General features: G+C 49.0%; 9 protein-coding genes across 9 annotated transcripts; 6 read left to right on the top strand and 3 right to left on the bottom strand.

The window, feature by feature from the left end:
• Positions 1-111: 111 nt before the first annotated feature.
• On the top strand, positions 112-894 carry P168DRAFT_286850 (mitochondrial 37S ribosomal protein bS6m). The gene is made up of 3 exons (XM_024836437.1): positions 112-229; positions 300-331; positions 420-894. Exons 1-3 carry the CDS (start codon positions 206-208, stop codon positions 727-729), a joined length of 366 nt encoding a protein of 121 aa, XP_024697369.1. The 5' UTR covers positions 112-205; the 3' UTR covers positions 730-894.
• A 604-nt stretch (positions 895-1,498) lies between these two features.
• P168DRAFT_323843 (acyl-CoA thioesterase) lies at positions 1,499-2,924 on the top strand. Its single transcript, XM_024840741.1, has 2 exons — positions 1,499-1,938; positions 2,019-2,924. Exons 1-2 carry the CDS (start codon positions 1,696-1,698, stop codon positions 2,859-2,861), a joined length of 1,086 nt encoding a protein of 361 aa, XP_024697368.1. The 5' UTR covers positions 1,499-1,695; the 3' UTR covers positions 2,862-2,924.
• Positions 2,925-3,910: 986 nt separating this feature from the next.
• P168DRAFT_286848 (GNAT family N-acetyltransferase) lies at positions 3,911-4,695 on the top strand. Its single transcript, XM_024836436.1, has 2 exons — positions 3,911-4,468; positions 4,539-4,695. Exons 1-2 carry the CDS (start codon positions 4,064-4,066, stop codon positions 4,569-4,571), a joined length of 438 nt encoding a protein of 145 aa, XP_024697367.1. The 5' UTR covers positions 3,911-4,063; the 3' UTR covers positions 4,572-4,695.
• On the top strand, positions 4,579-5,184 carry P168DRAFT_22730 (uncharacterized protein). Its single transcript, XM_024833121.1, has one exon. It carries the CDS (start codon positions 4,674-4,676, stop codon positions 5,064-5,066), a length of 393 nt encoding a protein of 130 aa, XP_024697366.1. The 5' UTR covers positions 4,579-4,673; the 3' UTR covers positions 5,067-5,184.
• Positions 5,185-16,663: 11,479 nt separating this feature from the next.
• Positions 16,664-18,059, top strand: P168DRAFT_263139 (chitin synthase export chaperone; the record flags this gene model as incomplete). The annotated part of the gene is made up of 3 exons (XM_024834785.1): positions 16,664-16,901; positions 16,973-17,544; positions 17,594-18,059. The coding sequence occupies 3 exons, from the start codon at positions 16,664-16,666 to the stop codon at positions 17,777-17,779; spliced, it is 996 nt and encodes a 331-aa protein (XP_024697365.1). The 3' UTR covers positions 17,780-18,059.
• A 1,576-nt stretch (positions 18,060-19,635) lies between these two features.
• On the bottom strand, positions 19,636-21,133 carry P168DRAFT_278327 (esterase/lipase family protein; the record flags this gene model as incomplete). Its single annotated transcript, XM_024835683.1, has 3 exons — positions 19,636-20,779; positions 20,843-20,991; positions 21,092-21,133. The coding sequence occupies 3 exons, from the start codon at positions 21,131-21,133 to the stop codon at positions 19,636-19,638; spliced, it is 1,335 nt and encodes a 444-aa protein (XP_024697364.1).
• A 508-nt stretch (positions 21,134-21,641) lies between these two features.
• Positions 21,642-22,182, top strand: P168DRAFT_314826 (putative quinol monooxygenase; the record flags this gene model as incomplete). The annotated part of the gene is made up of 3 exons (XM_024839839.1): positions 21,642-21,701; positions 21,812-21,924; positions 22,035-22,182. The coding sequence occupies 3 exons, from the start codon at positions 21,642-21,644 to the stop codon at positions 22,180-22,182; spliced, it is 321 nt and encodes a 106-aa protein (XP_024697363.1).
• A 762-nt stretch (positions 22,183-22,944) lies between these two features.
• P168DRAFT_230422 (arrestin family protein) lies at positions 22,945-25,526 on the bottom strand (the record flags this gene model as incomplete). The annotated part of the gene is made up of 3 exons (XM_024833234.1): positions 22,945-23,604; positions 23,665-24,722; positions 24,785-25,526. The coding sequence occupies 3 exons, from the start codon at positions 25,524-25,526 to the stop codon at positions 22,945-22,947; spliced, it is 2,460 nt and encodes an 819-aa protein (XP_024697362.1).
• Positions 25,527-26,828: 1,302 nt separating this feature from the next.
• On the bottom strand, positions 26,829-27,461 carry P168DRAFT_286839 (uncharacterized protein). The gene has a single exon (XM_024836435.1). The coding sequence runs from the start codon at positions 27,226-27,228 to the stop codon at positions 27,058-27,060; it is 171 nt and encodes a 56-aa protein (XP_024697361.1). The 5' UTR covers positions 27,229-27,461; the 3' UTR covers positions 26,829-27,057.
• Between the last annotated feature and the right edge of the window lie 149 nt (positions 27,462-27,610).

Raw genomic sequence — 27,610 nt, 5'->3', positions numbered from 1 at the left:
GTTCAGTGCTAGTGGCCGTAACGGGATTAGCGCGGATTACGTACGTTTCCGACCGCTGATAGCTGTGCCAAGCGTGACTCCGATAAGCGGCTCCCGGCGTTACGGGAAAATCTCGACTTGTTGTCTGGTCAGTTATTAATCGTCGACTTTATCGTCATCCTGCGCTCCGGCATCGTCACCCGTCTGTCCTTACACGCCCGCAATTATGTTGTATGAGTTGATTGCTATTGTAAGAGACTTCTTTACCGATCTGTTCGGCGTTTCCCAATGGCGCGGTGGTCCACTAACACACTCCTTAGGTCCGTCCGGGCAGCCTCCACGAGGTCCGCGAGTACGTCTTTACCCAGCGCCCCCGACCCGCGCATATATTCTACCCTTCATCCATCAAAAGCACAAGAATTGGTATTGACACATGCTAGAATTGCCCGAAACTGCGGCCTCCAGGTTCTCCGCTCCGGTGGCGTCATCCGCGGATACACCAACTGGGGTACCTTTAGATTGCCCAAGCCCACGACGAAACATCAGGCCCGATACAACGACGGCCATCATTTCATCATGCGCTTCGACTCGTCCGGACCCGTGCAGACCTCCATCCGCCGCACGCTCGGCCTCGATCCCCGGATGATCCGCTTCTCGGTTGTGAAGCTGGGCGACAAGCTCGAGGAGATCAAGGATGTGGAGGGACATATTACCTGGAACCACGCACGCAACATTTCCGACACGATTTGAGTTGGGGGCAGCGTGGTGGAAAGCGATTTGTATTGGATGGGTCGGTTGATTAACTGCAGCGCTGCAGTTCTGTTTGGGTCTGTATTATTGGGGATTCGGAGATATCGTTTTGTATCATCATACCATTTCAGCATCGCAGGCGCATATATATGATAATCTTTTTACGTTCTTCTTTGTCATTTGCTGGGTTGCTGGACACCAACCAGTACGTTGGTTGCGTATACCCTTGCGCTTACTAGCAGGAAGTGATCATGGGACCCGCGTTGTTTACCACGCCGTTCGCACCAGGGATGCGTTGTCGGCGGGATATCTTTAGGGGGGATCGTTAATGCCATTGGTTTTATACCAGTGGTTTGCAACTGTTGACATCTCTATCCCAGCTCTACGCCTAGCGCGTACTACCAGTCAACCTGCCAAGCCATCGACATTCTTCTTAGCCAATAGATAACTAGATGAACAAAAGAAAAGACCCTGCACACAAGGTCCTTATGAAAAACCCAAGCAGCGTTGTTGAAAAGAACCTGCAAGGGCTTTGCAGTAGCTGTTGCGATCATCGACTAATTCTGATCGGATTGAAGCAAGTAAGTAGCTTTAGGAACCCCAGGAACCGACAGGGAGGAGTCCCGCAGCGGCAAATCGGCGACTGCCCACGGGGAACCTTAGTAGAACCGCCATCAACCGAGGTCCCATGATTGATCATCGATCCGCCCGTGGAGATTTAATGCCAGTATCTTCTCTTTCGCGATTATTCTGTAGTCCCAAGGGCGTTATTACAACATCCATTGCTATATCAAGCCACGAACGCCCTACAATCTTAACTACTCCACTCCCGACCTGACCCCTCAGCTTTAACCGATCCCCGGAACTATTTATTTACCCTGGTCATACCTTAATCCCACCCGTCAACACCAGCCTCAACAATTGCCGATACCGACACTATATCTCCGGACTTTATATACGGGCGCAATGACGCAGGAATCTTCAGACTCGGGAGCTATGCCCTCCCCGTCGTCTTTCGCCAATTTGATGGCCCTCAAGCCACTGGGAAATGCCGAGGTCCCGCCTAGCCAGCCTGAAAGGGTCGAGCTGTTCCAATCACTAGCAGTCCCATTTACCCCGGGGAGTCGCGGTGTAGCATTCGGAGGGCACGTCTACGCGCAGTCCGCCTACGCAGCATCCAAAACCGTTAAAGCAGGCTTCGTCATCCACGTAAGTGCCACGGCAAAGAGACGCCACCTGCGAGGGGTGTCTCACCAAAACCATGACCCAGGTACTGACCGCAAGACTAGGATATTGCCGGTACATTCATTTTACCCGGCCGCTTAGACGTTCCGTACATTTACGCCGTGCGTCATTTGCGAGACGGCAAGGGATATTGTAGCCGCGCAGTCGATGTCCGCCAGGGCGGCGAGATCTGTTTCTCGTGTTTATGCTCGTTCAAGCGGGATGAAGCACCGATAGCGGTCAGCCATCAGCCGCCACCCGTGCAGGAAAGATTCAAAAAAATTCTCGCGGCGCGGCGTCCCGAAGACCAACCGCCCAGCGTCGGTGTGGACGCAGACTTTTGGATCGAGCTTCTAGAGAGTGGAGCCGTCTCCGAGGCGCCGTTTCCGGGGCTAGACGTGCGTAAAGTTGACATGCTGGACTACAACACTACGGACGAGGTGAAAGCGGGGCCGGAAAAGTACCGTCAACTAACAATGTATTCAATCCGGGGGTCGCCCCTAGAGGAGGCGTCAGGGCTGGCGAGTCGGGAAGAGCTGAAGAAAAGGGAGGACTCGGGGGAATTCGACAACCTGTACGCCTGCGCACACATGTATTCCAGCGATAAGAACTCCTTGCTGTTGATTCCGCGTGCGCTGGGTTACAAGACCTTTGCAGCCATGGCCAGCTTGACCTTGACGGTCGTTTTCCACCAGCACGGAAAGGCCTTGCGGATGATTGACTGGGATTCAACGGAAGGGGGCGAAGAGCTTCCCAAGAAGTGGTTCATCCAGGAAGGCTGGTCGCCCCGTTCTGGGGAGAATCGCGCGATCCACGAGAGCTGGCTGTGGAGCCCGGATGGACAATTGATGGGCACTAGCTACCAGGATAGCTTACTGAGACTTGCAGGCCGCGGGGAAAAGCTATGAGCTGGACTCCACAGAGCGTTGAGGGAGATGCTTCTACCATTTGAAACTAGAGATAGATCTTATCATGTACAGACCCAATGCACAACTTGCCTTTGTTTTTTGCGGGATGTCAACTGCCTACCGAGTCTATATCATTCTGCGAGGGAAGGTTTGCCAATTCGTAAATATATATAGTTAGATCGATCCTGAGTGGGAGAGATCTCCACCCACGCCTATGATATTACCGATAGCGGCCATGAGGCTGGAGGTGGATGTGGAGAGGAAGGCGAAACAGGGTGGAGACTGGAGAGGCAGACCGCGTGGAGTTACCCAGCACGGGTAAGGCGCCCATGGTTCCATCCCGACAACTCTCTGTCAATGTCTTCCGTGCGTCTTCCTCCGATTAGTGTCGTTCTTCTCATTCGCACGGAACCACAGGCGGTCTCCTCTCCACAGCATCCAGCGCCTATCTACTGCTATTCCGGTACTTAGTACCTACTAATGAATGGTGTCAGTGCCTTTGTTGATCGGGTCGACTCCGTTCCTTTATTATCTCTCCGTCCCCACCTTCCTCAGTTCTCGGCTGTTTCCTCCGTCGAAAGATTTTAAAGTACATACCTAGGTATGTGCCCGGTTGACATCATTGTGCAACTCGTCCTTGGCACCTCTGTCGGTGCAGCCCCTGTCTGACTGAAACTTGACCTACCCTAGCCCACCGATAACCGAGAGTTCTCTTTTGTTCTCTCGGTGTTTGATTGAGCTTGTGTTCCTGGAGCTAATCATTGCAACCACAGGCGCCACCCCCACAATAACCCATAGCTCCCGCTTGTATTCGCAAGGATCTAATAAGCAAAATGGCGATCGAGATTTCTCCCTTAACCGAGGCAGACATCCCTGCAGCGATCGAAGTGATCCAGCAGGCATTTGCCGAAGATCCCTATTTCTTATGGGTCTTTGATAAAGCCCAGGTAAGTCCAAGCTTTGCCATGTGGTCTTCCACCCGCGTGGGGCCCAGATCCGCCGGCTAACATCAACCCTCGTCGAGAGTCCCGTCGACCCTTCGGGATTCGGATGAGGTGCAATAACAGTTCAACCAACAGAGGAATTATGACTCGCTCAAAGCGCGTTGTCTTTGGGGCATCGACAACGCCCTCTTCCAGGTCGCGAAAGAGGTCGACCCTGCCGGTTCGGTTCCGTCGCGTGTTGTTGGCGTTTCTTGCTGGATGCGGCCCCATTCCCCCTCGGAACCAGAGAGCTGGACCAGCTGGCTGCAAGGGTGGGTGCTGTCGTACCGCCAACTGTTGAACAACCTGTTTCACTGGGGTCGCGGTGGGCTCATCTCGCGCCGCTACTGGATCTGGAAGGAGCGGCAGAATGAGGCCCAGACCGCCATCTGGGACGACCCGCGGGGGTATTACTTCTGCAACATCGTGGCTATCAGCCCCGACCAGCAGGGGAAGGGGATTGGACGGTTGTTGTTCAAGGCGGTGGCCGATATCGCTGACCAAGAGGGCGCCAAGTGCTATCTGGAGAGCTCGAGGAATGAGCCTAATGTGCAGATCTATGAGAAGATGGGGTTCGAGCTGAGACGGGAGATGGAGTGTCGAGATGGCGACGATGTTTGCATGGTACGTGGCCCGTAAAGCAGTATGCCTTCACTGGCTGGGTTCGTTGTCCTGCTAATCACCGTGGCTGCAGCTTTATTGCATGGTTCGAGATCCCAAGACCTAGATTAGAGCCAGGATGCTTGTTCACTACAGGAGGTTGCATTTGAAGGTGAATCGCGGCATAACTAGGGCGCGAGGTTGTCAGCACTTATCGGACTCCTGACATATGGACACAGTGCTTGTTGCAATATTTGACAAATGGAATACTACCTTTGTTTCAGACCCATGGCCTAAGAGGTATGTCTACCTCTCCGGTTCACATAGTATGGCTTGGCTGCAGAGGTTTCAGTATGACCAGCTGGTAAAGAAATGGCGGGATGCAAAGCGGAAAATGACAGAGAAAAATCGGAAGGGAAAAAGGACAAGAATAAAAAAGAATATAAAAAAAAAATCAAAAGAAGAAGAAGAGGAAAGCACAAAAAGAACAATTACAAGGGGCACCAGTCCAATGCACGAGTTTAGTGACGCCTTGACATCGAATCGAAGAAAACGGTTGGTGTATCTTCCAAGAAGTCGAAAGTGTCGTGATGGAATGCCCACCCGGACTCCGGTGGTATAGACGTTCTCGACTAGAGTCTGGCTGGTTTCCGCTCTCGCAGAGCTCCACGATAAAGCCCCTTAGTTACTTTTTACTTTGGATTGATGACCCTGTCCCATCCAAACAGACAAATAGTCTTACGCAAGCAGATCCCGGGTTCCACCTCTTCTCCACCATAGACACGCGGGAATCAAAGGGAGACGGGTGGTACTGGTATCAGGTCTTGTTTTGGAGGAATAATTCTCTCACAGCCATGTTACAGGTGACGTTCCAGCCTCTGACAAACTTCCACAGAACTAATTACGAAGCACACGGGGCAGACGGCGTGGCTTTCACAGTAGAACCATGGGATTCCCAAAAATTGGCGTCCATGCCCCATTAGCCCGACTTGGCCCCCATGATACGAGTCAGTGTCCCGATCACCGTTTCGAAAATCCTCTGGAGGAGTCCTCTCTGGTGGCACCTTGACGAACTCGCCTATCGTATCGTCCACAAGAGGATGGCAAAGGAGATCTAACGGGAAGAAGCTTTGCAGGCTTTGCCGAACAACGGCCCTCATCGCTATGGGCCTCCTCGTTTCCAGTCTTAGTCCTATCCTATACTGACTAGTTATATGCGGCCTCTTGACTTATGAAAAGTTTCAATACATCTGTAACTGTTTTGGACGAAGGTCCCATTCACCACAGTACTCGACTGGCTCCAAGCCCCTTGTCAAGCAAACAGCGGACTAGATATCTCGAATATCACAGCCATCCTTCTGCCCACAACGATCTACACGGAACAGTCCCTGCTCGCCTCTTAATGCGGAAACATTCCCTTCTCCGAGTTCCGGCGTGACATGACCAGTACAGGCTGCAACGCCATGTCCCTAAAATGCACGGTCCAATGAACCAGCAACAAGCAACCAAACCAACCAGCAACAGGAAGAACGTCCGCCCCCAACCGAGTAACCGAGATTTCGCACGTCATCTTCCCCAACAGAAACACATCTAACGGCCTCTCCGGACAAGCCTACGAGACCAAGATCCGGACAGATCCGCTTCCTGGCCGGGTTGATATCCCAGCCACTCTTAGCCCCGAGCAAAGCAAGTCTTGTCTTCCCGCCTGTAAGAGGCAGGGCTGCCATCCAGTCTGATAGGCAATTCGGGACGCAGATCGCAAACCCGCGATCGCCGAGGGCTAAATTTCCCCTGACACCCACACACGAGGAATCCTACCACTAGTCCTGCTGGCGGTTTTAAACAGCCTATGATGGGGGTGTCGGTGTGTGTGTGTGGAAGACAGCATCGTAGTTTGCTGGCCGCCCGTCCCCCCACCTCTGGAAGGAAGAAAAGAAAGGAGAGGGAATCCTAATAGGAGAGGAGGGATGAGTCGAGAGACCTAATATGTGCAGCGTGTGGCACAGGAGGCCCACTATTTCAGCCAAAACGCAGAGACCAGATTGGAAGCCCAGATGGCACTGCCCACGGATATATCGCGATACCATTTTGGGAGAAAGAAGACACCGTGCGATCCACAGAAAATGATTTTTTTTTCCTTTTTCTATGCCCTTTTTTTTTTAATCTTACTGCCGCCGTTTCGCACGCTCCTTTACCGTTACAAGTTCATGTCTCGCTACGAAACAGAGATACCTACCACACGCTAGACATTTCCCCCCCTCTGATGTCGCATATGCCGTCTTCTAACCGCGGACTGCAGCTCCCATAACCGCATAGGTCTTTGCACTGCCCAGTGACCGGCCGATTGATTAATAGGCATTAGCAACCTGCAGTCGTCAGAAACACTGGACACTTCCGTGCATGCAAGCACGCAACCAATCGGGGGGTAGGAAGTGCAGTCGCGAGGAGAAGAGCGGGAGAGTTTTTTTCGTGACCCCGCAGAGGGTATGGATGGCTGTTGTCCTGTCGTTGTCGGACTAGTGCTTGATACTAAAGGGACTATTGGATTTTGACATGTATCCGCGATCTGGGGGATGTAAAGGTGGACACTTGACGGGTGGTCTGGCGGAGGTGTTTCGATTACTGTAGAAGGTAAATTAGAGTATTCATGGCAGACTTATTCTTAAGGAGGTGGATAATTATTGTTTACTAACTGCTGATAGTCTTTATAGCATACCTACTATGTACGTAGATTGTTCACACCAGGGTATGTGTCTTTGGGAATATCAACCCGATATAATGGCCTGTTTTGGCTTAGTGTAGATAAAAACGAGAAAGGGTAGAAGAAGCGATATGGGGTTAGAAATATTAGGAATGTCAGCTACGGATATACTATACCTAAGTGTGTCTTCCCTATAGAAGTACAGAATATTTAAACAAATAAAGCCACTATAAAACCAAACCGGACCGGAAAAGCCCGCAGCTAACTACCACCTGCTGCAGCGATGACACCTGGTACCGTAAATTTAAAATGAAAAGTTTGATAAATATCCAATGGGGTGAATTTCGAAGGTTCTCCCAATGTGTTAATCGCTAGTAGAAATACGGTGTAGGTGGAAAATTCACCGCTTATTACCTGCCTGCCTATGCTGGTAGGATTCCAAGACGCAGACGCGCCCAAGTGAGTAAGATCTACCTACTATTGTATCTTTAGTGCTCGTTATCAAGTAGGTTCCGAGGACGCACACTTCAGTAAATAGTGTGGTTTGATTGGGATAAGACCACCTTTTGAAGTCCAGTGACTATATATTTGGATAGTTAAGGGCTCCTAAAGATATCTCTAGCGAAAATTGATCAACTGTGATCAATTCGCTAAGCTAGCCAGGGATTTACAGGGCTGGTAATTTGTCGCGGGTATCTGCCACGAGTCTCGTGGGCTGCGTTTTCTTTTTTCATTGGGTTTCTTTTGATGATTATTCTTTTTCCTGGACAGAAAGGAGCAATGCCTGAGTAACGACAAGTTCAGTGCTTATCATTTGCAATTGCATCCCTATCCTTATAGATACTGGAGTGTAATGAAATTATCAGCATATCATGTGTATATGGAAAACGGCGAAGACTGTAGAGAATATACATACATGAACAGGGTAAACTCTAAACACACGCTATATACCCAGGAGATAAAACAACAGGCTGATGAATATACTGATCCAGAATAAGAAGTACTCCAAGCACCTCAATGGATACAACAGTAGCACAGTATTACCCTGAGTTCAGCGTTTAGGTCAGTTGAGTGGAGTCTGTCGCGTGGTCAGTGACGTGACGAGGTTCCATCACTCTATCACTCCATCACTCCATCACCAAATCCAGGATTCAGACCTGAATCGGAGTTGATGGAGGTGGCCTGTGATACGTGCGTTTATCGGGCGGACACTGTTGTAGTACCTACCTTATGATGTATGTGGGTTTGGGTTTGATTGGTTTCATTTCTTGGTTTTTATTGTATTTGATTTTACAATCTACACCTTATCATTAGTTGATTCGTTAAAACCTGTTTATATCAATCTTTTTTCTTGTTTTTCTTGCCGATTGTTTCATCAGTGTTATTAGCTGAGGTATGAAATAAGAAAATATTGAACAACAGGCTTCTATCACCTGACTTTTCATCGCGGATAGAATGTTATATAAAACTGATGACAAGAAAAGGGAAGCATTCTCAAAATAAGCAAACGAAACAGCTGATTAGGATCAGATAAAAATAGGCCGAATGCCGGCTCCTGCTTAATCGTGCAGAAAAAAAAAAAAAAAAAAAAAACGACGAACTGCCCAGGTCGTCACCCACCTACCGACTATTGCCTAGAGTAAACAACACTATGCAAGTCCTACCCTAACAAGGCCCCAGCCAGCCGGTCAGCCGGCAAAATCTCGCAATCTGATTGACTAGTCGATCCGTGATGATCGTCTGGCCCAAGGCCCTATGAAAGCCGTTCCCTGCCGGGTGCGTCGACATGAGGTAATTCGAACGAGGGATGGACGGGGGTTGTGCCGTGTGAAGGTCTCAATACTAGTCTACTGAGTCGTGAGTACCCTCCCAATCATCAGATGGCCTCAGCCGTCAGGTAGGTGTTGTAGATCGGCAGTGCGTCAAACACAGCCGGAGCAAACCATTGATGATCAGGCCTGACGTTGCTCCTCTGTCCGGCAATCTACCCTAGCGTGCTTTTCGTGGCCGGGGTGGGTAGTGGTACCCGCTTTCTATCGGTAGGTCGTTGATAGACCCTGGATAGCTTGGACAACACGGATTTGTCATTGGGAAAGAAGAGGGGGTAGGTGTTCTCGTGCCGCGGTATCTGTTGCACCGGTTGATTCGAGGTGGATTTTGTTTGGATTCGGTTGGAAGTATTACGGACTCAATAAAAACTAGGTTGGAAATTTAAGTTTATGGTATACTAGAAATTCAAGGGAAAAGGAAAGGGCAAAAAAAAGATTTTCGCAAAAAGAAGAAAAAATAGAAGGAAAAGGAAAATATCGGCCATCCACTAATCATTCTTTATAGAATTTCCACTAATTCCGTCTGCCATGATACCCTGTCAGGCATTCTGCCCTATAAGCGCCATACGGGTATCCATGAATCTGTAGACAACCAGACCGCCATTCACAAACCCCGGGATACAAGAGTGGTTATATTGGCACAGAAAAAACCGTGAATTTAACAGATTTTCTTCCATGAAAAAAACACGGACACAAGGATAGACAAAAAAATAGAAGAGGGGCAGGCAGTCATTAAAGGTATAGATTGCGAACACAGGAACCAACGCATCCGTCTGCATCGTGCGTGCAGACTCGGCCCGAGAGTGGACTAAGGCGCCAGTAGACTTTCCTAGCACCATGCGACTCCTACTCTTTGTGTGTTTTTATTTGGATCTAACAACCGCGGCGTATTATATACGGAGTACGGAGCACTCCATAAGTTTTGTATTGTCTGGGGAATAGTGGGGATCGTGATGGGCAGTAAACGAAAGATAGTCTATCTCTATTAGGGTTATCCCCCTCTTCCTTCCCGCTTTTCTTTACTATAGTGTCTTAACTATACTTACTTTGCCAATACCCAGTGGTTTGACACTGCCTATCAAGTCCTTTGGCAGGATCCAGCCCGTGCATGCAGCAATCCCTGATTAGCGGGCAGCAACCTCAGAACTATTTGTTTCTTTGGTCCAGTGTCATCCATCCTTTTCTAGTTCTAGCGAGTGTGTAACCGTAATTTGTCACGGCTGTCTGCCACATGGACGATTGGTCTGAGTTCAAAACTGACCGTCCTTTGGCACGGAGAGGATAAACAGTGGACGGTGGAAATAGATTGCGTCGATCGATGCGTGGGCCAATGGAAAGGGATGGAATAATACGTTTTTAGTAATAATGATATTAGGTACTTACCTACCTGGCAATTATCATAACTAAAAAGGGTAAAATATGTAAAATAAACTAGTAATATCAAGAATATAAATGACGATAATAATAACAAGTACATCAGGATTTGCGGATAGGTATAGATGAGTAGATAACACGTAATTAAACAGATAAAACAATGACAAGAACAGAATCAGACAATTACCTAGATACAAAGTAGACACGTAGGTAGATATGTGCCTAGGTACGCAGTAAATGAAAGTGTAGCAGTCTCGGCCACGCCGCAGGTGGAGGGGACGGGCCATTCAGTCAGCCACAACATCAGGCACTAAATTAGACTTGATCTTGGTTTTTGATCTCTGTAATCTGGAAAAAAGCCTCGATTGTCACACTCTGTGGCTGATCAACTGATGAAGACAGTGCAACACCCGTCGTTCATCGTGCCCTAACATTCATTCAAGGTAGTGGGCAGCCAGTCACTGAGAAAGGAAAAGAGGGAAAAGACAGCCGGGCACAGACACTCCCTCTCGATCAAGGTGGCTCTGGTCCATGCGTAACGGACGGTGTGTGTGTTGCCTTGGCGCGCAACGGCGTCCGCACCGCCATGCAGGTAAATTCCGACTCAACCGGATATCCGCCGTTTCGAATGGCTGGTGGATCAGGCGGAAGTATGTAGTAGTAGTATTTAGCATGTAGTATGTATGCTACCATGTCGGCACGCAAGTAGCAGCAGCTGCTGTGAGAGGAGGGGGTGTGTGCTCCGTATGTAGCTACGTAGTTTTGGTATAGTATGCATATTTAGGTAGAAAGAAGGAGAGAAAGAAACATCTTGATAACTAAATCATCATCTATTGTAGGTATAGTACAGTACTGCCGGGACAGAGAGGAAAGGGCTCGTAGCCCTAGTTGCTCCGGTCTAGCCTGAACTAAATCCTTGAACAAACAATGATGAAAGGGTCAGGGCGTTTTATTTATTTATTTTTAATTCGATATCCTCTATTTCTTTTCTATTATCTCATTTTTCTACCTAGGTATCTACTATTTACCCTTACCCAATTCCAGCAATATTCATCTTTCCAACAAGCCACGGCATCCATTTCCCCTCCCCTCCCCTTCCGAATCCCTGATACATCCTTGAATTCCTCCACTCACCCACTCACTCACATCAATGGATTTCGTTCCCTTTCTCCAACGCTGCTAGAGATCGACATGTGACTGAATGATCATTCGCGAGTCTAGAGCAACAAGCCGGACCAGCAACGGATAACAATCGGAACCGGAATTTTAGGTTCTTAGGTTCTTATCCCAAACAATCAATCGACCCTGACTCGTAGCAGGATAGTTTATGATGAAATTGGTTATAATAACAAACAGTACCTACCCAATATAATATACCTCGTCGCAACGCTAGTAGATGATTTGATGTTTTTATTTTTCCACCTTACCCCCGCCTCACCCCTTTGGATTTTTTATTTATTTTTTTATTTTATTTTCCCCTCATCTACCTGGTAAGATGATTTTTTTGCCCCTCATTGGAGATGTCACAGCAATGTCTACTCTGTACAGCTGGAGACTTGGAACAATGGGTAATATTTTTCAACGAAAAGAAAGCAAAAGAAGAAAAGGAATAAACATAAAAGATAAAATAACTATCGCAAACCAATTCTAAGTATCCACTTTTTTTTAACTCCGTTTTAGCACCATGCTGCATACAAGCAAATCCCAAATACCAATCCAAGTTCCCGATACCGTATATCATATCCTATCCTGTAGGATAAAAATGTGGAGAGGCGAATGAAAAAAAAAAAAAGCAAAGGGGATATCAACAAAAAAAGGCATGGAGGGGGGAAGTCGAAACAGAACAGGAAAATGGAAAGAAAACCGCGAAGAGGGAAATAGTCGAAGATGGAAACAGCCAAAAAAAAAAGAAGACGGTCCACACGTCCCCTTTCCACCACAACCATCTAACAAGATCGAAACAATTATCTCGAGAGATATGCGGGATCGTCACGGATCATGAGTCACGTAGTCGGGTCGAAATCCATGGAACCAGCCCATCCAAGGCGCATTCAAGAAGGCACGAATTGAACGAAGACGCAGAGCACAGCAGTTGCAGCGGTCCATGCCGCGCAGATGGAGGGCTGATGCGAGGGTGTCACGCAACCAGTCCATACATATACATCCCAGACAGGTAGTGGATGTTCAACAGCATAGGCGACATTTCCCAATGACGACAATGAACCGATCGTGGGGACTATCCTTGCATCGAGTCTCTTTTTTGTCCGTGTCGTCCAGCGAAGTCTCGATGAAATGCGCCGAGGGCTCGCGACAGGTGCTGTAGATGTGGTAGTTCTTGAAGTAATTGCACATTGCGGTCAAGTCGAAGGCGGGAAGCGCAAGGTTTCAGGGAGGGCGGAGAGAAGAAGAGGAAGGGGAGGATATAGAGTTTATGTTGATTGACCAGAGACGAAGCGTTTAATTCGATGTATATTGTATACCATATGTTGATGATAGCGAACTGGAGGACAATGGCGCCTAGGCCGTGGGGAGGGAAAAACCAACTCTATAGTCACTATAGAAGAAGTCGAACGGTCAATTGTCGACTGGAGCTCTGGACGGGGAGCCGGTAATATACAAATGCCAGGTGCAGACACATGCTGTCATGGCGGGCATGGACAGGCGAGGGTGTTTGCCATTTAGAAACATTGGGGGTGTTTAGGGCCCATCACAAGCCGGGTGCAAGAAAGTCCCAGCAGGGGGCGGAGATGGTGAGAGAGAAGAAAGAGAGGGATAAAAAAAACTAAGTAAAATAAGATAAAGTAAAAATCAGAATAAAAAATGGAAAATAAAAATAAGGGAAGTGAAAAAAGAGAAAAGAAAAAGAAGGAAAGAATTGAATTGTTGAATTATTAAATTTAAATCCAATCAAATAAATTGGTACATTGATAAATTGATGCCGGGATGCCTCGCTTCTCAACTATCCCGCCGGCTGTGGTAGCAGAAACTGTCGGGCGTTTCGGTTGATAAAAGATTAGATAAATAAATTGAAATAATCAATAATGTTAATATTGAGGAAGGGTGGAAAAAATAAGGTAAAAGTAAAGGAAAAATAGTAGGGAAGAGAGAAAAGAACGCAGGAAAAACAAAATAAGATAGAAAAACTCAAAATCAAAAAAACGTAAAATAAATCCTTGCCCAGGTGGAGGTCTAGCGTCATCGAACGTCACCCAAGATGCAACACTTGAGAGTGGAATAATGCCGCGGCTAAGGATATTAAATCGCTAAAGGTATGAAGGAGCATGTATCCTCGGGGGAGAAGAACTGGTCCACCAGACGGCCTGGTCTACCTGAAGGGTGAAACACCAGGACCCATCTCCGTTGGCCGGATCGGGTCAATGGGAGATCGACGCGGTCCCTCGCAGCCGTTGATGCTTCACCCGCACGTGGCGCTAGCCAGGATTATCATGCAGGCGCAATATGGAGGGTTACAAGATTGAAGAAAGTTGGAAGGGGTGCCATGTTACTGTGTGGGTGGTCATCGTCACCGTTGTCTGTCCGAGAGAGAAGAGGAGAAGAGATTTGTCCAGCAGACGAAGGGAAGTGCCAGCGACTGTTTCAAAAAGCAAACATTAGACAACAATGGCCCACTAACGGCGACTTGGCCAACATGGAAACGGCTTTCCTGCCCCACGGAGTAAAGTTCGGGATGAGATGATGGATATCAAATTATAGGAGTTGACAATATTTAGGTGGATATTGCCATCATTGGTCCGTTCGAACCATCCCATTCATGCCGGCTGACCTTGCGCGTCTTGACAGGGGCCAGGTATCTCGTCAGATGTTATACTAAGCTCCCGAAGTTGCCTATCCGTGGGTGCAAGAGTCGACCCATGACATCAGCAACTTCACGTTGAAAGGGGCTAGCTTCTGGTGGCGGACGTGTACATGTTAGGTTCAAATCATGCCGAGGCGTGTTTTCTGTCCCAGATGCATCGCATAGGATGAATTTACACAGTCAAGATAGCAAGTTAAGCTTCCATAGCAGTGAATCCTCTGTACGCAAATTTTCTAGTCATATGTGTCCTTTATGAAAGTTAGGGGAGTTGGTGGAATACCTGATGATAGGTGACTAGGTAGAGATGTAGGTCTGGCAGGTGGGTACAATCCACATCGACTTCTCGGTTCGAGTACGTTTCATTGGTTCCTACCCCTGATTTTCTAGACCAGGAAATGAGAAGCGAACCAACCGCAGACTAAGGAAAAGCCGAATCCAATGCGATAGAAGAAATCGGCTGAAATGGGGGTCTGTCCGTACTCCGTAGTACTAGGCTGGCACTATGGGGCCGAATCGACGTACCGAGCAATTAGCGGAAGGGACTGGAAGGGAAATAGCGTCAAAGTTAAACCCCAGTCAATGGAGTAAGCACTTTCATTGTACTATACACCTCACGCACAGGCCCAGAACCTAACGTCCTGGAGGAAGCAACCAAACGGTTTCGATAAAACTCGGCCAACGAACGAGGGTGTCACGCCTTGGAAAACGGTTCGTCAGGGGCCTTGTCTGCTACTGAAAAGACAGAAGCCAAAAAGGAATAAATGAATTTCTAATTAAAACTCAATATTGTTCATTTATTTTACCTTTATCTTTATTATGTTTCGCTTCTTTCCGCTGGATAATTTAGGCATGATACTCCGTAGACTGCGTTCCATCTACTTTCTCTAAACTTTCTTGAGTACTATAAGGACACACAGCAACTGTGGCATTATCTTGCGACGTGTCCACTTGAACAGGACCTTCCCCAGCGAATTCGATTTTTTCTCTCTTCTTAATTTGATTGATTCTACTTTGGTTCATTTATTCTTGCTTTCTTGTGTTTGTTCTTTTTCTTGTCTTCAAGTAGTGACCGAAAATGGTGACCGAAATGACGCATATGGCCCAGTGACGAAATTACTCGGTTTACTCGCAAGATCACCATCGACGATCCAGTATAGAAGTCGCTCTTAGGTTAAAAGCACTAACGTCAGCATACAAACTCACTAAAGGCCTCTCAGACGTTGAGTAAGGCGAGTCGAGAAGGAAAGGAACCCGATCCAAGTCGGGGCGCGGCCGGAAACCCTTCCCGTTTTTGATATGATTGACTTGTACTGAGCAGCATCGAAAGTGACAGACAGCATTGGGACCGCGGCAATTAATCATACCGATACTAGAAGCCACGGCGCCTGGGATGCGTTGATAATCTCACGGCTACTCCCCCTGACGTACCCACTACTTATAGTGGGGTTTGCTGGGATGGACTTGAAACCTTGTAAACAAAGCTTACTAGCCTTTTCTTCCGCGAGGCCTTATCGGTGGTCTGACTCGATTTTTGCAGCCGGGAATATTCTATGAGGCCACGGAGCGAAATTGAATCCGCTTGCATCGCAGATTGTGTCTGTTGTCGTGGAGATAGCTAGGCTTGTTTATCGCGATTCGGGAGATTGAAGTAATCGCTGTTCAGGGGGCGTTCAAAGCCACATTTGGCATCGCAAAGGCAGACCGTGCAATAGCACTTTTCATAGACCTAGGATTCGGTATAGGGGTGATTAGCATGGTCATACTTGCATGTGCCGTGTTTTCCTGGGAATCCATGACACGCAAGAACATGGGGTCTGATACAAGTACTAAATAGATACTATACAACACCAACATGAAGATTTGCTGACGTATTTACTATAATTCTGAAGCTAGAACATTCTAACTGTTCCTGTTATAATCCTACCCTACTTTAACCTCATACTCACCAAAAGCACCTGGACTAACTATAAGTGGGGAAGTGTACCTGAATAGAACCTCAGGCCAGGCCGGCCGGCAGGCATCCAGGCACAGACGGGCGGGACTGACCGCCTAGCGGGCTCACCAGGAACTTTCCCATTTATGGTTAGCGCCATCATGTTGCGCCTGGGGCATCTCTCAGGCCAGACCAGTCCCGATTTGACCCTGGTGCACCCCGTGATCACCAACCCCAGCGACCGATTCGCAAAAGCATCAAAATTCCTCGTCAGCATCGCTACGGGATCGATCGCGAACCCTGCTTAGGCGATTTCCGAACTCTTTGCGCTCATTCTCACCTATCTCGGTGCGCTTGTTTCTTCCGTCTTTTCTGTGAGATAGCACTCACTGCGGTCCACTGAGGAGAGACTTGCGATTTGGGTCGTGGGGTGGCCTCGGTCGTTGTGGAGACGAGGATCTGCTATCCATCGAAATAATCAAACAAACCAAGATTCGACTGCGATCATACCCGTACATTTCGCGCACTCCCGTACCTGTGTACAGTTTCGCGATCATCCGCCGCGATGGGGTTCGGTGATTTCAACACCATCTGCGAAAAAGCGGCATTGCCGCTTTGCGCCCTGGTGGGCCCCGCCTCATCGATTACAGGTTCCACCGGAATCATTCCCAACTGCTATGCGAGGAATGTCGAGGTCGCCAACACGATCATCTTCGAGGGCGCTGCATCGTTTGTCCATATTATTGCGCTGGGAATGACGGTGATTATGATCTTGCACATCCGGTCCAAGTTCACTGCAGTCGGTACGTTTCAATTCTCCGATCTGGGTCGACGGATCAATTCTAACGGGGGGCTTCGTACTGTTTTGTAACAGGTCGCAAGGAGATTATCACGTTCTTCTATATCTACATGCTCTTGACAATGTGCTCTTTGATCATCGATGCGGGAGTTGTTCCCCCTCGGAGCGGGCCGTTCCCATATTTTGTTGCCGTTCAGAGCGGACTGACCTCCTCGCTGTGTACATCTTTACTTGTCAACGGGTTCGTGGGCTTCCAGCTCTATGAGGATGGAACTGCCCTTTCCGTCTGGCTACTGCGGTTGACATCAGTGGCCATGTTCGCCATATCCTTCCTCGTGTCGCTACTGACCTTCAAGTCGTGGGGTGGTCTGAGTCCGACCAGCACCGTCGGCATGTTCGTGGTTTTGTATCTGTTGAATGCGGTCTGCATTGCCGTGTATCTAGTCATGCAGTTGCTGCTGGTGATGAACACCCTCGAGGACCGCTGGCCGCTGGGCCACATCTGTTTCGGCGTGTTGGTGTTCATCTGTGGACAGGTCATCCTGTACGGATTCAGCGACACCATCTGCGACAACGTCCAGCACTACCTTGACGGACTTTTCTTCGCCACATTCTGCAACCTACTTGCCGTCATGATGGTCTACAAGGTAAGCCACCAATCGAACCCGACTGTCAAGGGCATAACTGATCTCGCAGTTCTGGGATTACATCACCAAGGAAGATCTGGAATTTTCCGTTGGCATCAAACCCAACACGTGGGAAGTGAAAGAACTCCTCCCCGAAGAGGACCGCCGACAGACGGGCTTCCAGGATTCGAACTCGGAGTACGCCGGAAGCATGTATCACCATCGCGCGTCGACCTATAACGTCCACCAGTATTAACCTTCCACCGCATTGTCTTTTTTACCCGTTTATCATATTATTTTATCTTTTTTTTTTTCTCGCACAAATTCATAAATTTGAGTTCACTAGCGGGCACGAACTGAACTCTTTCCGACGGAACCCGTTTTCTTCAGACAATACCGACGAATGGATCCGAGCGCTATGTTGCGTATACTGCATTTCTCATCACCCTTCATTTGGTTTTAGCTGTTGCCTAGACACTTCCCGGTGAATTAGCATCTGTCATATAAGCTTCTTACGCTGCGCTGTATATCTGGTTAATCTACTACATCCGTTTTTACCCATTCATCTAATTCCATGCAATCCTATTTCATACTATATTCCTATCTAAAAACATCTACCAACCACCCGTCCATAACAAACCTATTAATCAACAAGGATCCGAAATTCCAATACCTACTGATCCTATCGCGGTCAGAAAGACAGTAAAAGAACCAAGGGTTAAACCATATCAAATAATACCCCTCCATCCTCCAAATTCTATGTACAACGCACCACAATACAGCAAATCCCTTGACCAAAAACGAGTAATCTCCAACATCCCTGCGAGATCCGGTAAAATTAACCGTCAATAGGCTAGGTACTACTGTCGGCTAGTCTACTGCGGTACTTATTTCACCCGCCCTAGTACTTTAGGTAGATGAGGCACCTAGGTACCTAGTAACTAAGTACAATACACTTTAATATAGTTACATGAAGATGGTGCCATCAGCCGGACCGGTAGGTAGCGTACGTAGCACCTGGGGCCTGCCTGAACGGCTAACGACGGGGATATATAGTTTGTTAGGTATATAAATCATGGTTAAATATGGATGGATATAGTCCAAACTATCAAGATAAACAAAACGAAATAAAATACAAAAGTGAGAAAGACAAATTAATAATGAAATCGAAACGAAAATAGTAAAAGCAACATAAATACAAAATCAAAAATATAGCAGAATCCAGGAGTGGATTTACTCTACCAGTGTATTCAGTATTCATGCAACAAGCGAATAAAGAAGTTAGTTAGTACACGGCTTAAGCGGGTGCGCGCGGCATGTGCAGAAGTCTAGATCCACGTTGATCAATCAATTTAGGAAAAGGATTCCGAAGGCTCGTCAGGACGACCGGTTGGAGAAGGTTGGTGGGCGGTCACTCACGGCCCCTCAATGATGTTTAGATTGTTGTGCCGGTTGAAGTATACAGAATAGATAACTCAATATTATTATCTTCCCAGTAATTGAAGTTTAATAAAGATTTCAAAGATGGTTGTTATTCTATTGGACTCCCATCCTGGTCGGCGTACCTTTTACCTAAAGTAATTAAGCTCCGTTTTATAGTACCAGCAGTCAGACCACTCCGGCGTATACCGTATCATGCCATAAGATAAACCATCTTCGGCGCAAGGACCAGTCGGCTCAGGCGCTCGACCGGGAAACAGACATGACAGGAGTGAGACTGACCCCACCTGCAAATATTCCGTCTCGGTGGTCGGACCTTTGACAGCGTACTTAGTACACTAACCCACAAGGTGTCACTCCGCGATAGGGCGAAATATGGAACCTCGGAAGGCATGGAACGATCGACGAGGGGTTGATGATTGCTGCATCCCTGCCGATACCGTATGGCTTTGGTGGCTTGGAACGGAATCCTAATCCCTAAATTGGCAGGAATTGGTCAATCATTCCCTCCCATCCCACAGGATTCGTAGCATCTGTTCGCGGTGATTTAGGCGAATTGTGTTGTTCGACCAGAGGCTAGACCTGCAGTACCTTTAAAATGGTTCAACATGATTTTTCATTCCCTCTTCTCGGGTTCTTTTTCCCGTGTTTGATCCTTTTCAAGCCACGAATCTAATCCACAACCACGACATCGTCTCCATCCATGAATCCGTTATCAGTGTCGTCCGCACCCTTGCTGTTGTCGGTCCGTGGAATGCGCTCATCAACCGTAGCGGAGGAGTACCAGCTCTTGTCGACGGACTTCACGAGCCATTTGGATGCATCGCCAACGAGGTCCAAAAAGGCAGGGTTCTGCTTGGGCAGAAACATGCTAATGTGCGCCTTGACTTCGTCGCTTGCATTATCGTTCACCGCTCGGACCCATCCGAGACCTGGACCCTCTTGCACAGGCAGGTCCCGGCCCTCTACGTTTACCGGCAGGGTGCAGAATGTGCGGTGTTTTGACCGTATGATCTTTTGACTAAAAGAGGTCTGTCCGGGACCGGTGTTCTCGACCAACGCTGATGCATTCTTGCCCAGGCACGTATAATAATTGATGCAGCCGATGCCCCGGTCCCTCTGGACCTCGGCCAAGCGGTCCAAACGCTGGCGCATCTCGGCGGACCGTGTCAAACATCCAACGAATTCGAGATGCGACGAGATCCAGCCCCATCCGCTGGTTATATTGTGTCTCTGGGAGTAGATAGCTGCTGCGCCGCCTGCAGCAACTGCGCCTGCAGCTCCCGCAAACATGGCGTACCGGCCCCATCGCTGCCAGGAAGGTGTCGCGGCGGCATCTGTAGATGGCTCCGGGCTGTTGGTCACTGCAGGAGTTTGCTGTTTCGATCGAGCCTCCTGGTTGGTAGCCCCCTTGGGGGATGACGCGCTATTACCGCCGAATCCGAATAATCCTGCTACCTCAGAGACTGCGCTGTACGCAGACGAGGCATTCTTGTAATGCCCTTCAGCTCCGTAGGATATAACACCTGGCGCTATGCCCAGGAAAGGAGTATCAAAAGCCAGCACGCCTTGAATATGCGGGAACATAAACGAGCCAGGTTCTACAACAGGAGAGGCACGGGCTTTCCCCGTATCCTCCTCCGGAGCCGTGGCGGATTTCGGGGGTATCGGCTGCTCCGAGGCCAACAGGATCAACGACTCCGCAGCAACAATCCCACCCATCGAGTGGCCGATAAGGAAGACATGGACGGAAGGGTCAACAGTAGGCGACGGGGTCTGATTCTCGACCTCTAAATCAATAACTTGATTCTGTAGCCTGTATATCAAAAAGTCAGTCAACTACTCGCGCAGATTCATCGTTCGCGCGTCGACAACATACCATTCCCGAAAATTGGCCACACATTCTTTCAGCTCGCCGCGAGTATCATACCGAGGATACACAGCGGTGGCGACCTGCACGTTGGGCAGACAGCGGCCCACCACTGCCTTTAGGCGTTCGGGGAAACTCCCAAAAGTATCATTGTCTCCCTATCGATGTACTTGTCAGCAAGCCGATCTGGCATATTGCGGGCGTCTGACACAGGCGCATGTCTTCTGGACAGGCGGCGAAGGACGGAGTGAGACAAACCTTGAAGCCGTGAATAAATACTAAAAGAAGCGACTTTTTCATCTTTGACCGCAGATCTGATGTCGAGCATTCATCTTCGCGGGGCTAGGCTGATCGGAGAAAGAGATCTGGTAGGGTCGGTGGTCTGAGCTCGCTATTTCCGAATCTGGAGCAGGAATGGCTCCTTACGTCATCGGTATGATATCATGTGACTGCCCAAGTATGCAAATATATTGACGCCAAATTGAAACCACAGCATCCTACTAATATCAGAAACTTGAAGGTAGCATTTGATAATGTAATCAGACAGCACTTATATCCAACATATAAGCTCACCCCAATAACGAAGCTCCCAAAAAAAGCCCAAGATTATGTGATCGGTTAATCCTCAGCAACCGCACATCCTCGGCTTCTCCACTTTCCTCTCACCGTTGCCGGCCCGAACCCATACTGATAGTAGTAGCATGTAGCTACGTACCTCGTAGACACAAAGTGAAGACACTACACAAACCTTTATTTCCAAACTCAACTCATATACAAGCTTAGAAGGGTTATCAGAAAAGAAAGCACCATGGCAGGAGAAATCTACAACATCGTGAAGCTCGTCCCTCGGCCGGAGAAGTTCAACGAGGTGTGTTCATACCCTATATAAAACCCACCCCTGATCAACTAGTACCCAGGTATTCATACGCGCCTATCCTACACTCAGACTAACCATCGAATATAATATAATATAACCAGCTCGTGGAAGCATTCAAAACCCTCTCCAAGCACGTCCAGGAACAGGAGCCCAAGACCCAAATCTACTTTGCTCTGCAGCCGCCCAAGAGCCAGGAGCTTATTATTGTGGAGAAGTATGTTTTCTCCCTCCGTTTCCCTCTCTTTCTAAGAATATAGTAAACGCCAACTACTGGCTATGCTACATGCCATCCCCACCCGCTAACCCCACCCCGTGAATATACAGGTACACAGACATCGACAACCTGAAAGCCCACGCCGGCTCGTCGGAGTTCAAGACGTTCTTCAAGGCTGTGGGACCGCTGTTGGCGCAGCCTGCTGAGATTAAGACTTCGTCTTTTGTGGGGGGATTTGATGGTCGGGCTAAGCTTTAGGTTCTGTCTTCCTGTAGGGGTGACTTTGCTGTTTTGGTGGACTAGTCGTTGGGACGTTCTTTTTTTATAGATAGGGGTAACTCTGTCTGGTTAGCTACTGAAGGAGAGTGGAAGTGTGATTGATTTGATGGCTACTTTTATAATAAGAGGTTTGTAGAGATCGAGTCTGATCGAGGAGACGATGCATCGCAAATGTAGTAGATTGTGTTGGTTTGATATTTGAGATACCTACCAATATAGATTCTCTCTATAGAGCTAGCTCCCTGGAGCATCTTACCAATTCATCTATATGTTGGTTCCCCAATATCCTAGAAGAAAAGCAAACGTAAACAGCGCGCAATATGTGCTTATCTGATTTATATACACCACTACATGTATATACCAACTCCCAAACGAGGAAGTCAGATCCGCCCACCTCAACTATAATTTAAAAAAAAAAAAAAAAAAAAAAAAAAAAAAAAAAAATACAAACGCCAATCCAACTCTATCTTCCAACTCAGCAAGAAACAGCTAGTAAATTCCCCGAATATCCAAGCTATACAGTAAAGTAACATTCAAGCCCAAAACCGAACGGGTATACCCGAGTTTGATGCTGAACTCCAATATCGTACCAACAGTGTAAAGTGAATTAGACTTGTAAAAAGAAGAGGCAAAAAGAGGCAAAGGCTGATGAATGATTCGTGATTTCGTTTATCCGTGAGCCGTGCATCGTTCATTGAATGGTAGATGGTAAGGGGGGACGTCGGTCGGGTAGCGTATCTTTCAGACGGCTGACTCTTCCAGACGAACCCATTCACGGGGAACGTCCATGCTGCGGTTGACGCGGCCGCCGGGGGTGAGAGGGACGTCGACACGGCCTCGGCCGCGTTCGTCGTCGGCGTGCTCTTCGTAGCAGGATAGCCGCGAGAAGTAGTCCTCGAGCACCGCGTCCCGGTCGTTGTCGCCGACGATCGACGTATATTCGGGGGGAGGCGTGATCAGCGGTGGCGGTGGAGGGACGTCCTCGAAAGGAGGTGGAGCGAAGGACGGGGCTCTCAAAAGATGCATTGGACGCGGTGCCGGGTCGGTAGCCGGCTCGCTCGCCCCGTACGCCAAGTGCGCCTGAGGAGGCAGAGCTAAACCGCCAGAGCCGTTGGTGAAGCTCCGGCTGACTGACCGTCCAGGAAATGGCTCCTCCCCTTCGGAGGGAGGACGGTGGCCGCCTGAGTTGTTCCGGTGGAGGGGAGGGGCGCCGGGGCACCCGCACTCGAACTCCTGCGCTTGCGGCACGGGATCTGAGTTCGGGGTCGTATACGCGGGGAGACAGATGTTGGCTTGGGTCGCTTTGCAGGAGAGGAGATGGAAGGGAGAGTCGATTGAGATCTCAAAATGTCTCCTCTTTCCTGAGTCCCGTTCGTCAACCTTGGAGAGACGCAGTACGATCTGGGAAAAAGAGGCAAGGTTAGCACGGCGTGGACCATCATCCGCTAATGGGTTGCATACCTTGATCCAATGGTTGATTTGGATATTTTCGTAGGTCGTGTCGAAATGCAGCCGTTGAGACTCGTCGCGGTGCTTCATTTCGTGGCAACTCGGGAGCTGGACATTGAATTCCATCTCGGTCGGGCCGGTTCCTGCGTCGCTGGCGACGTCTCCCAATAAACTCGTCCGACTCCGATCTACGAGTTCTTCGCCCCGCGCCGCAGCCTCACGCTGGTCGAAGCCGACACCGCCGCCAGCCATGACACGCATAGAGCTGCCAGGGTAGGTGCTCGTACTGGGAGAATCCGCTCGCTTCTCAAAGAGGAGGACCTTCTTGGCTGGTTGAAAGCGGTGGACGCTCTTGTCGCTTGTCCAGTGTTGTATATTTTCGGAGACGTAAACCTTAATCCGATGACACTCCACCTTGGAGAGGGGTGTCAGTTTGAATGCGATGGGCACCTGGGTGCCCAGGGGAAACGACTTCCCCGAGATGACAATATCGTAGTGCAGTTGATCCTCCCAGTTTCGCGAGATCGCGATCGGCTCGACTTGCTCCAATGAACCCTCGGCTGGGGTCCGAATAACGGGGACTTCCAGGCTGCCCAGCAGATTGGGCCGGAACGCGCCCGACCGTTCCACGATGGCTTCAAGATCATACTTCACAAATCCCAGTTCGGTATTGATGGTCTCCGGGAGAGAGCCATCAACGGGAAATTCGAAGTTATATATATAATCACCGGGAGGGAACATGAGGTAGTTGCGCGGTGGATGAGCGCTGGTGTTGGACGGTGCATCATTCTTGCCAAAGCTGCGCGAGTGATGATGATTTGATTGCAAGGAGAGCCGCTTCGACCCACCACTGCTCAACGAGGTCGAGGATCCGGTTTTCGGGAAAAATTCACGGGCGAACGTTGTCGTTCCATCCTTTCCCGTCACGGACGGCAGCGGTTTGGCAAGTCGATAGAAGGATGCACCGTAATCATTCTGCATCAGGGTGCTACCGCCGTGGTCGAAGTAGACGACGCCATGGGTGACGAGGTCGTTCTTATCGTGGAAGTGGATTTTCTTCGGGGGGATTCCTAGAGTGAAACAAGGTTGATGAGTAAAAAGGACGCACCGAGCAGGATGGATCCAGTCGTACCGTCAGGCCAGTCCGTTTGAGCATGTCCACGGAAACAGACAGACACCTTTTTGATCTTGACAGGTTTGGTCACCTTGAGATGCAACTGCCCGCGCAGAATCGCAGACTTCTTGGTGGTCGGATCATTTTGATCGTATCCCTGCAGATACAGCACGGGCTCCGTGAGAGCGACACCGACGGTGATGCCGCTGCCCGTCGCGACAGTTTTCTCGTTGCGCAAGGTCGGAAACTGCGCGGTGGACTCTGGAGGGGGGGTACTCTGGCGTGTCGATCCCGAGCGGGGTCGATTTGCCGAAATGGTCGACGAGGAGTCCGATCGTAATCGGCCAGTCTGCGTATTTGCAGCCGCCAACATTTGAGCATCGTCTGCGGAGATTAGGATTTCCGACACGGGACGTGGACGGCGTGAGCGAGACATCGGGAGGCCAGGTGGCGATGGGGTGGGTTGCATGAGACCGGGGACCCCCAAGCGGAGGAGGCGCTTTGCGTTTTCCCGTGGACCCGCCAGCTTTCTGAAGATCGACCTGCGACGGTGGCCTTGCTTGGAATATGGGTCCGGTACCAAACTGGACCCAGTCGGTGTCGGAGGGCTAAGCGACCGGCGATGGTCCGCTCTGGCGTTCAGGAGGCCGGGAAATAAGGGGAGAGTATCAGGCGCGCCACAGGGAAGCTGATGGACAGGATGAGTCGAGACCGAACCCGACGATTCCTGCGGCAAAGACGGAACGTGAGTAGTTGTCATCATTGCAAAAAGACCAAATCCCGCATCATTGATCGGACGATAAACATGAACATCAGGGATCCCGCCAGACAGGGCTCTTTCTTTTTCTTTTTTCTTTTTTTTTTTTTTCCCTTTCTAGTCCGCTCAACACCCGCCACTGCGCAAAGGAAACGGAGGGTTTCGCACGGGATGAATGAAACAACAATAGTGAGGCGCGTGAGTAAAACAGGATAGGCGCAGCAACACTATTCCCTTGGTTGGAAGTGGGAAAAGAGGCACATATGTACAAGCAACGCGACAAGAAGAGAAGACCAATGATTTAAGAGCGAGGAGCAAGGCAAGAAGAAGACCAAAACAGCAACGACAGGCAATGAAGTCACTTACCCTGCAGGTAGATGATACACCCGGGAATCAGAATTGGGGCGCTTGAAGGGTATATTATAAAGTACACCGTACTGGGGATTATAGTGATTATGATAGGACCGAGCGATTATCCACAACCCTGATGCATAGAGTCGTGCGACCTCTCTCAAGGCCTATTTTTAATTTCCTTTTCCTTTTTCTCTTTTTTTTTCTAGTTTTTTTTTTCTTTAGTTTTGGTTTGCTTTTTCACCCCTTAGTCCGCTTTGGCTGAAGATCGACTGACCAACGCAAGGAGGACCACAGTTGATATATTGATATCGATATGTCGGAAAAGGGAGGGGGAATCTGGAGGAAATTGGCGAGAGAGAGGGGAACGACGAGGCAGCAATGATTTGGGAACAGAAGACCAATACCAGGTAAAGTAGCTTGGTGAAGATGATCAACTGTTGTCCAGCAAACCAGAGACAGCGAAAGGCCAGAAGGGTCGATGAACTGCGGGGAAAAAGGTCTCTGGAGTAGGTTAAGTAAGGTAGGGTACCGGGGTGGGTTGCCGTCAGGCTGCTGTCCAGGAAGAATGAATCAATGATCTTCTTCCTTGATCGTAATACGAGTGGACGAGGGACGTGATGGTACTGGCGTTGCGACAAAACGAGGCGGTGCCGAGGCAAGAACTAAGTAGGGATATGGGGGTCAGGCGCGCCTTTTCTGAGGGTCGGAGTCTCAAAAAGAGGAAAGTAAAAAAATGAATAAAAAAGTAAAAAAGTCAAATCAAAAAAGATAGAAGGGAGAGAGAGGTAAAAAGTACAATGAAATATGACAGATATTAGGATTCTGGGATGATGACGCGGAGTGGAAGGAGGTAAACTTCCTTACGATCCGGCGATCCGTGGGTGAAGTTGGATAAAGTGGTTGATTAATCAATCCATTGATGATATCAAACCGGTGGATCAACCTTAAATGGGCTTCTAAGTTTTGTCCACGGGTTTTTTGGACCAACTTTTTTATTTCTCTATCATTTGACGAAGGGTAGGTAGTACGACACCTACAATCTCCAATCACACCTATCAACAGAAGAGACCCATAGTGGATCGTTGGAGAAAATGTCCAAGAGTGCCTGTATCCATTCCTAGATATTGGAATCTGGGTGTATTGGACATGTGACACGTATATGGATGGATTCAGATAACTATCAGCACCATAATGTACCCACCCAACCGATACCTACTAAGGTAGTATGGACACCTAACAATGTCAAGAAGCTGAAGAATGTGCAGTGTGAGGCTCGGAGGCCGAGGATTAAGCGGATGTTGCCTCCGTGCGGATAACCCGGCACCATTCGAACCAGTATCCCAGTCGACATTATTAACTGCCTTTTCGACCAGAAGGGAAAGACGTTCCTAACACCAGTCTATAACAGCTGAACAGCCCACGAGGGAGGTTACCAACATGAGGGTTCAGGTGAGTGACAGGCGGTCTGCTAGACCGGTGGATGTACTCTGTACATCAGTGCAAATCTTCCCCGAGCGCCAATCCCCGTGCGGGGATCGTCTGGGAGAACCTGTTGGTTGTCGGTGTGGTGGTGGGAGCTGCATGACATCATGATATTCTCCCCCTCCATATTTGTCGCGCCCCCCCCCCCCCCCCCTTCCCCCCCTCCAGGACGGGAGTAAATCATGGTATTATTGCACTAGATTAAGAAAATGTCACGATCATCGCCGTGGTCTTGTGGATATTTGTACTGA

Source organism: Aspergillus campestris (assembly GCF_002847485.1).
Source record: "Aspergillus campestris IBT 28561 chromosome Unknown P168scaffold_1, whole genome shotgun sequence".
Lineage (NCBI taxonomy): Eukaryota > Fungi > Ascomycota > Eurotiomycetes > Eurotiales > Aspergillaceae > Aspergillus > Aspergillus campestris.
Note: the sequence above shows the minus strand (reverse complement) of the source record. Positions and strands in the feature narration are given on the sequence as shown.

Excerpts from the sequence above, each read along its gene's own strand:
- P168DRAFT_286839 (XM_024836435.1), bottom strand. The coding sequence starts at position 27,228 with ATGTCGACTGGGATACTGGTTCGAATGGTGCCGGGTTATCCGCACGGA.
- P168DRAFT_286848 (XM_024836436.1), top strand. The coding sequence starts at position 4,064 with ATGCGGCCCCATTCCCCCTCGGAACCAGAGAGCTGGACCAGCTGGCTG. Across the intron at positions 4,469-4,538 it reads ATGGCGACGATGTTTGCATG|CTTTATTGCATGGTTCGAGA; the intron begins GTACGTGGCCCG and ends CCGTGGCTGCAG.
- P168DRAFT_22730 (XM_024833121.1), top strand. The coding sequence starts at position 4,674 with ATGGACACAGTGCTTGTTGCAATATTTGACAAATGGAATACTACCTTT.
- P168DRAFT_323843 (XM_024840741.1), top strand. The coding sequence starts at position 1,696 with ATGACGCAGGAATCTTCAGACTCGGGAGCTATGCCCTCCCCGTCGTCT. Across the intron at positions 1,939-2,018 it reads AAGCAGGCTTCGTCATCCAC|GATATTGCCGGTACATTCAT; the intron begins GTAAGTGCCACG and ends CCGCAAGACTAG.
- P168DRAFT_286850 (XM_024836437.1), top strand. The coding sequence starts at position 206 with ATGTTGTATGAGTTGATTGCTATT. Across the intron at positions 230-299 it reads TGTATGAGTTGATTGCTATT|GTCCGTCCGGGCAGCCTCCA; the intron begins GTAAGAGACTTC and ends CACACTCCTTAG. Across the intron at positions 332-419 it reads AGCCTCCACGAGGTCCGCGA|AATTGCCCGAAACTGCGGCC; the intron begins GTACGTCTTTAC and ends GACACATGCTAG.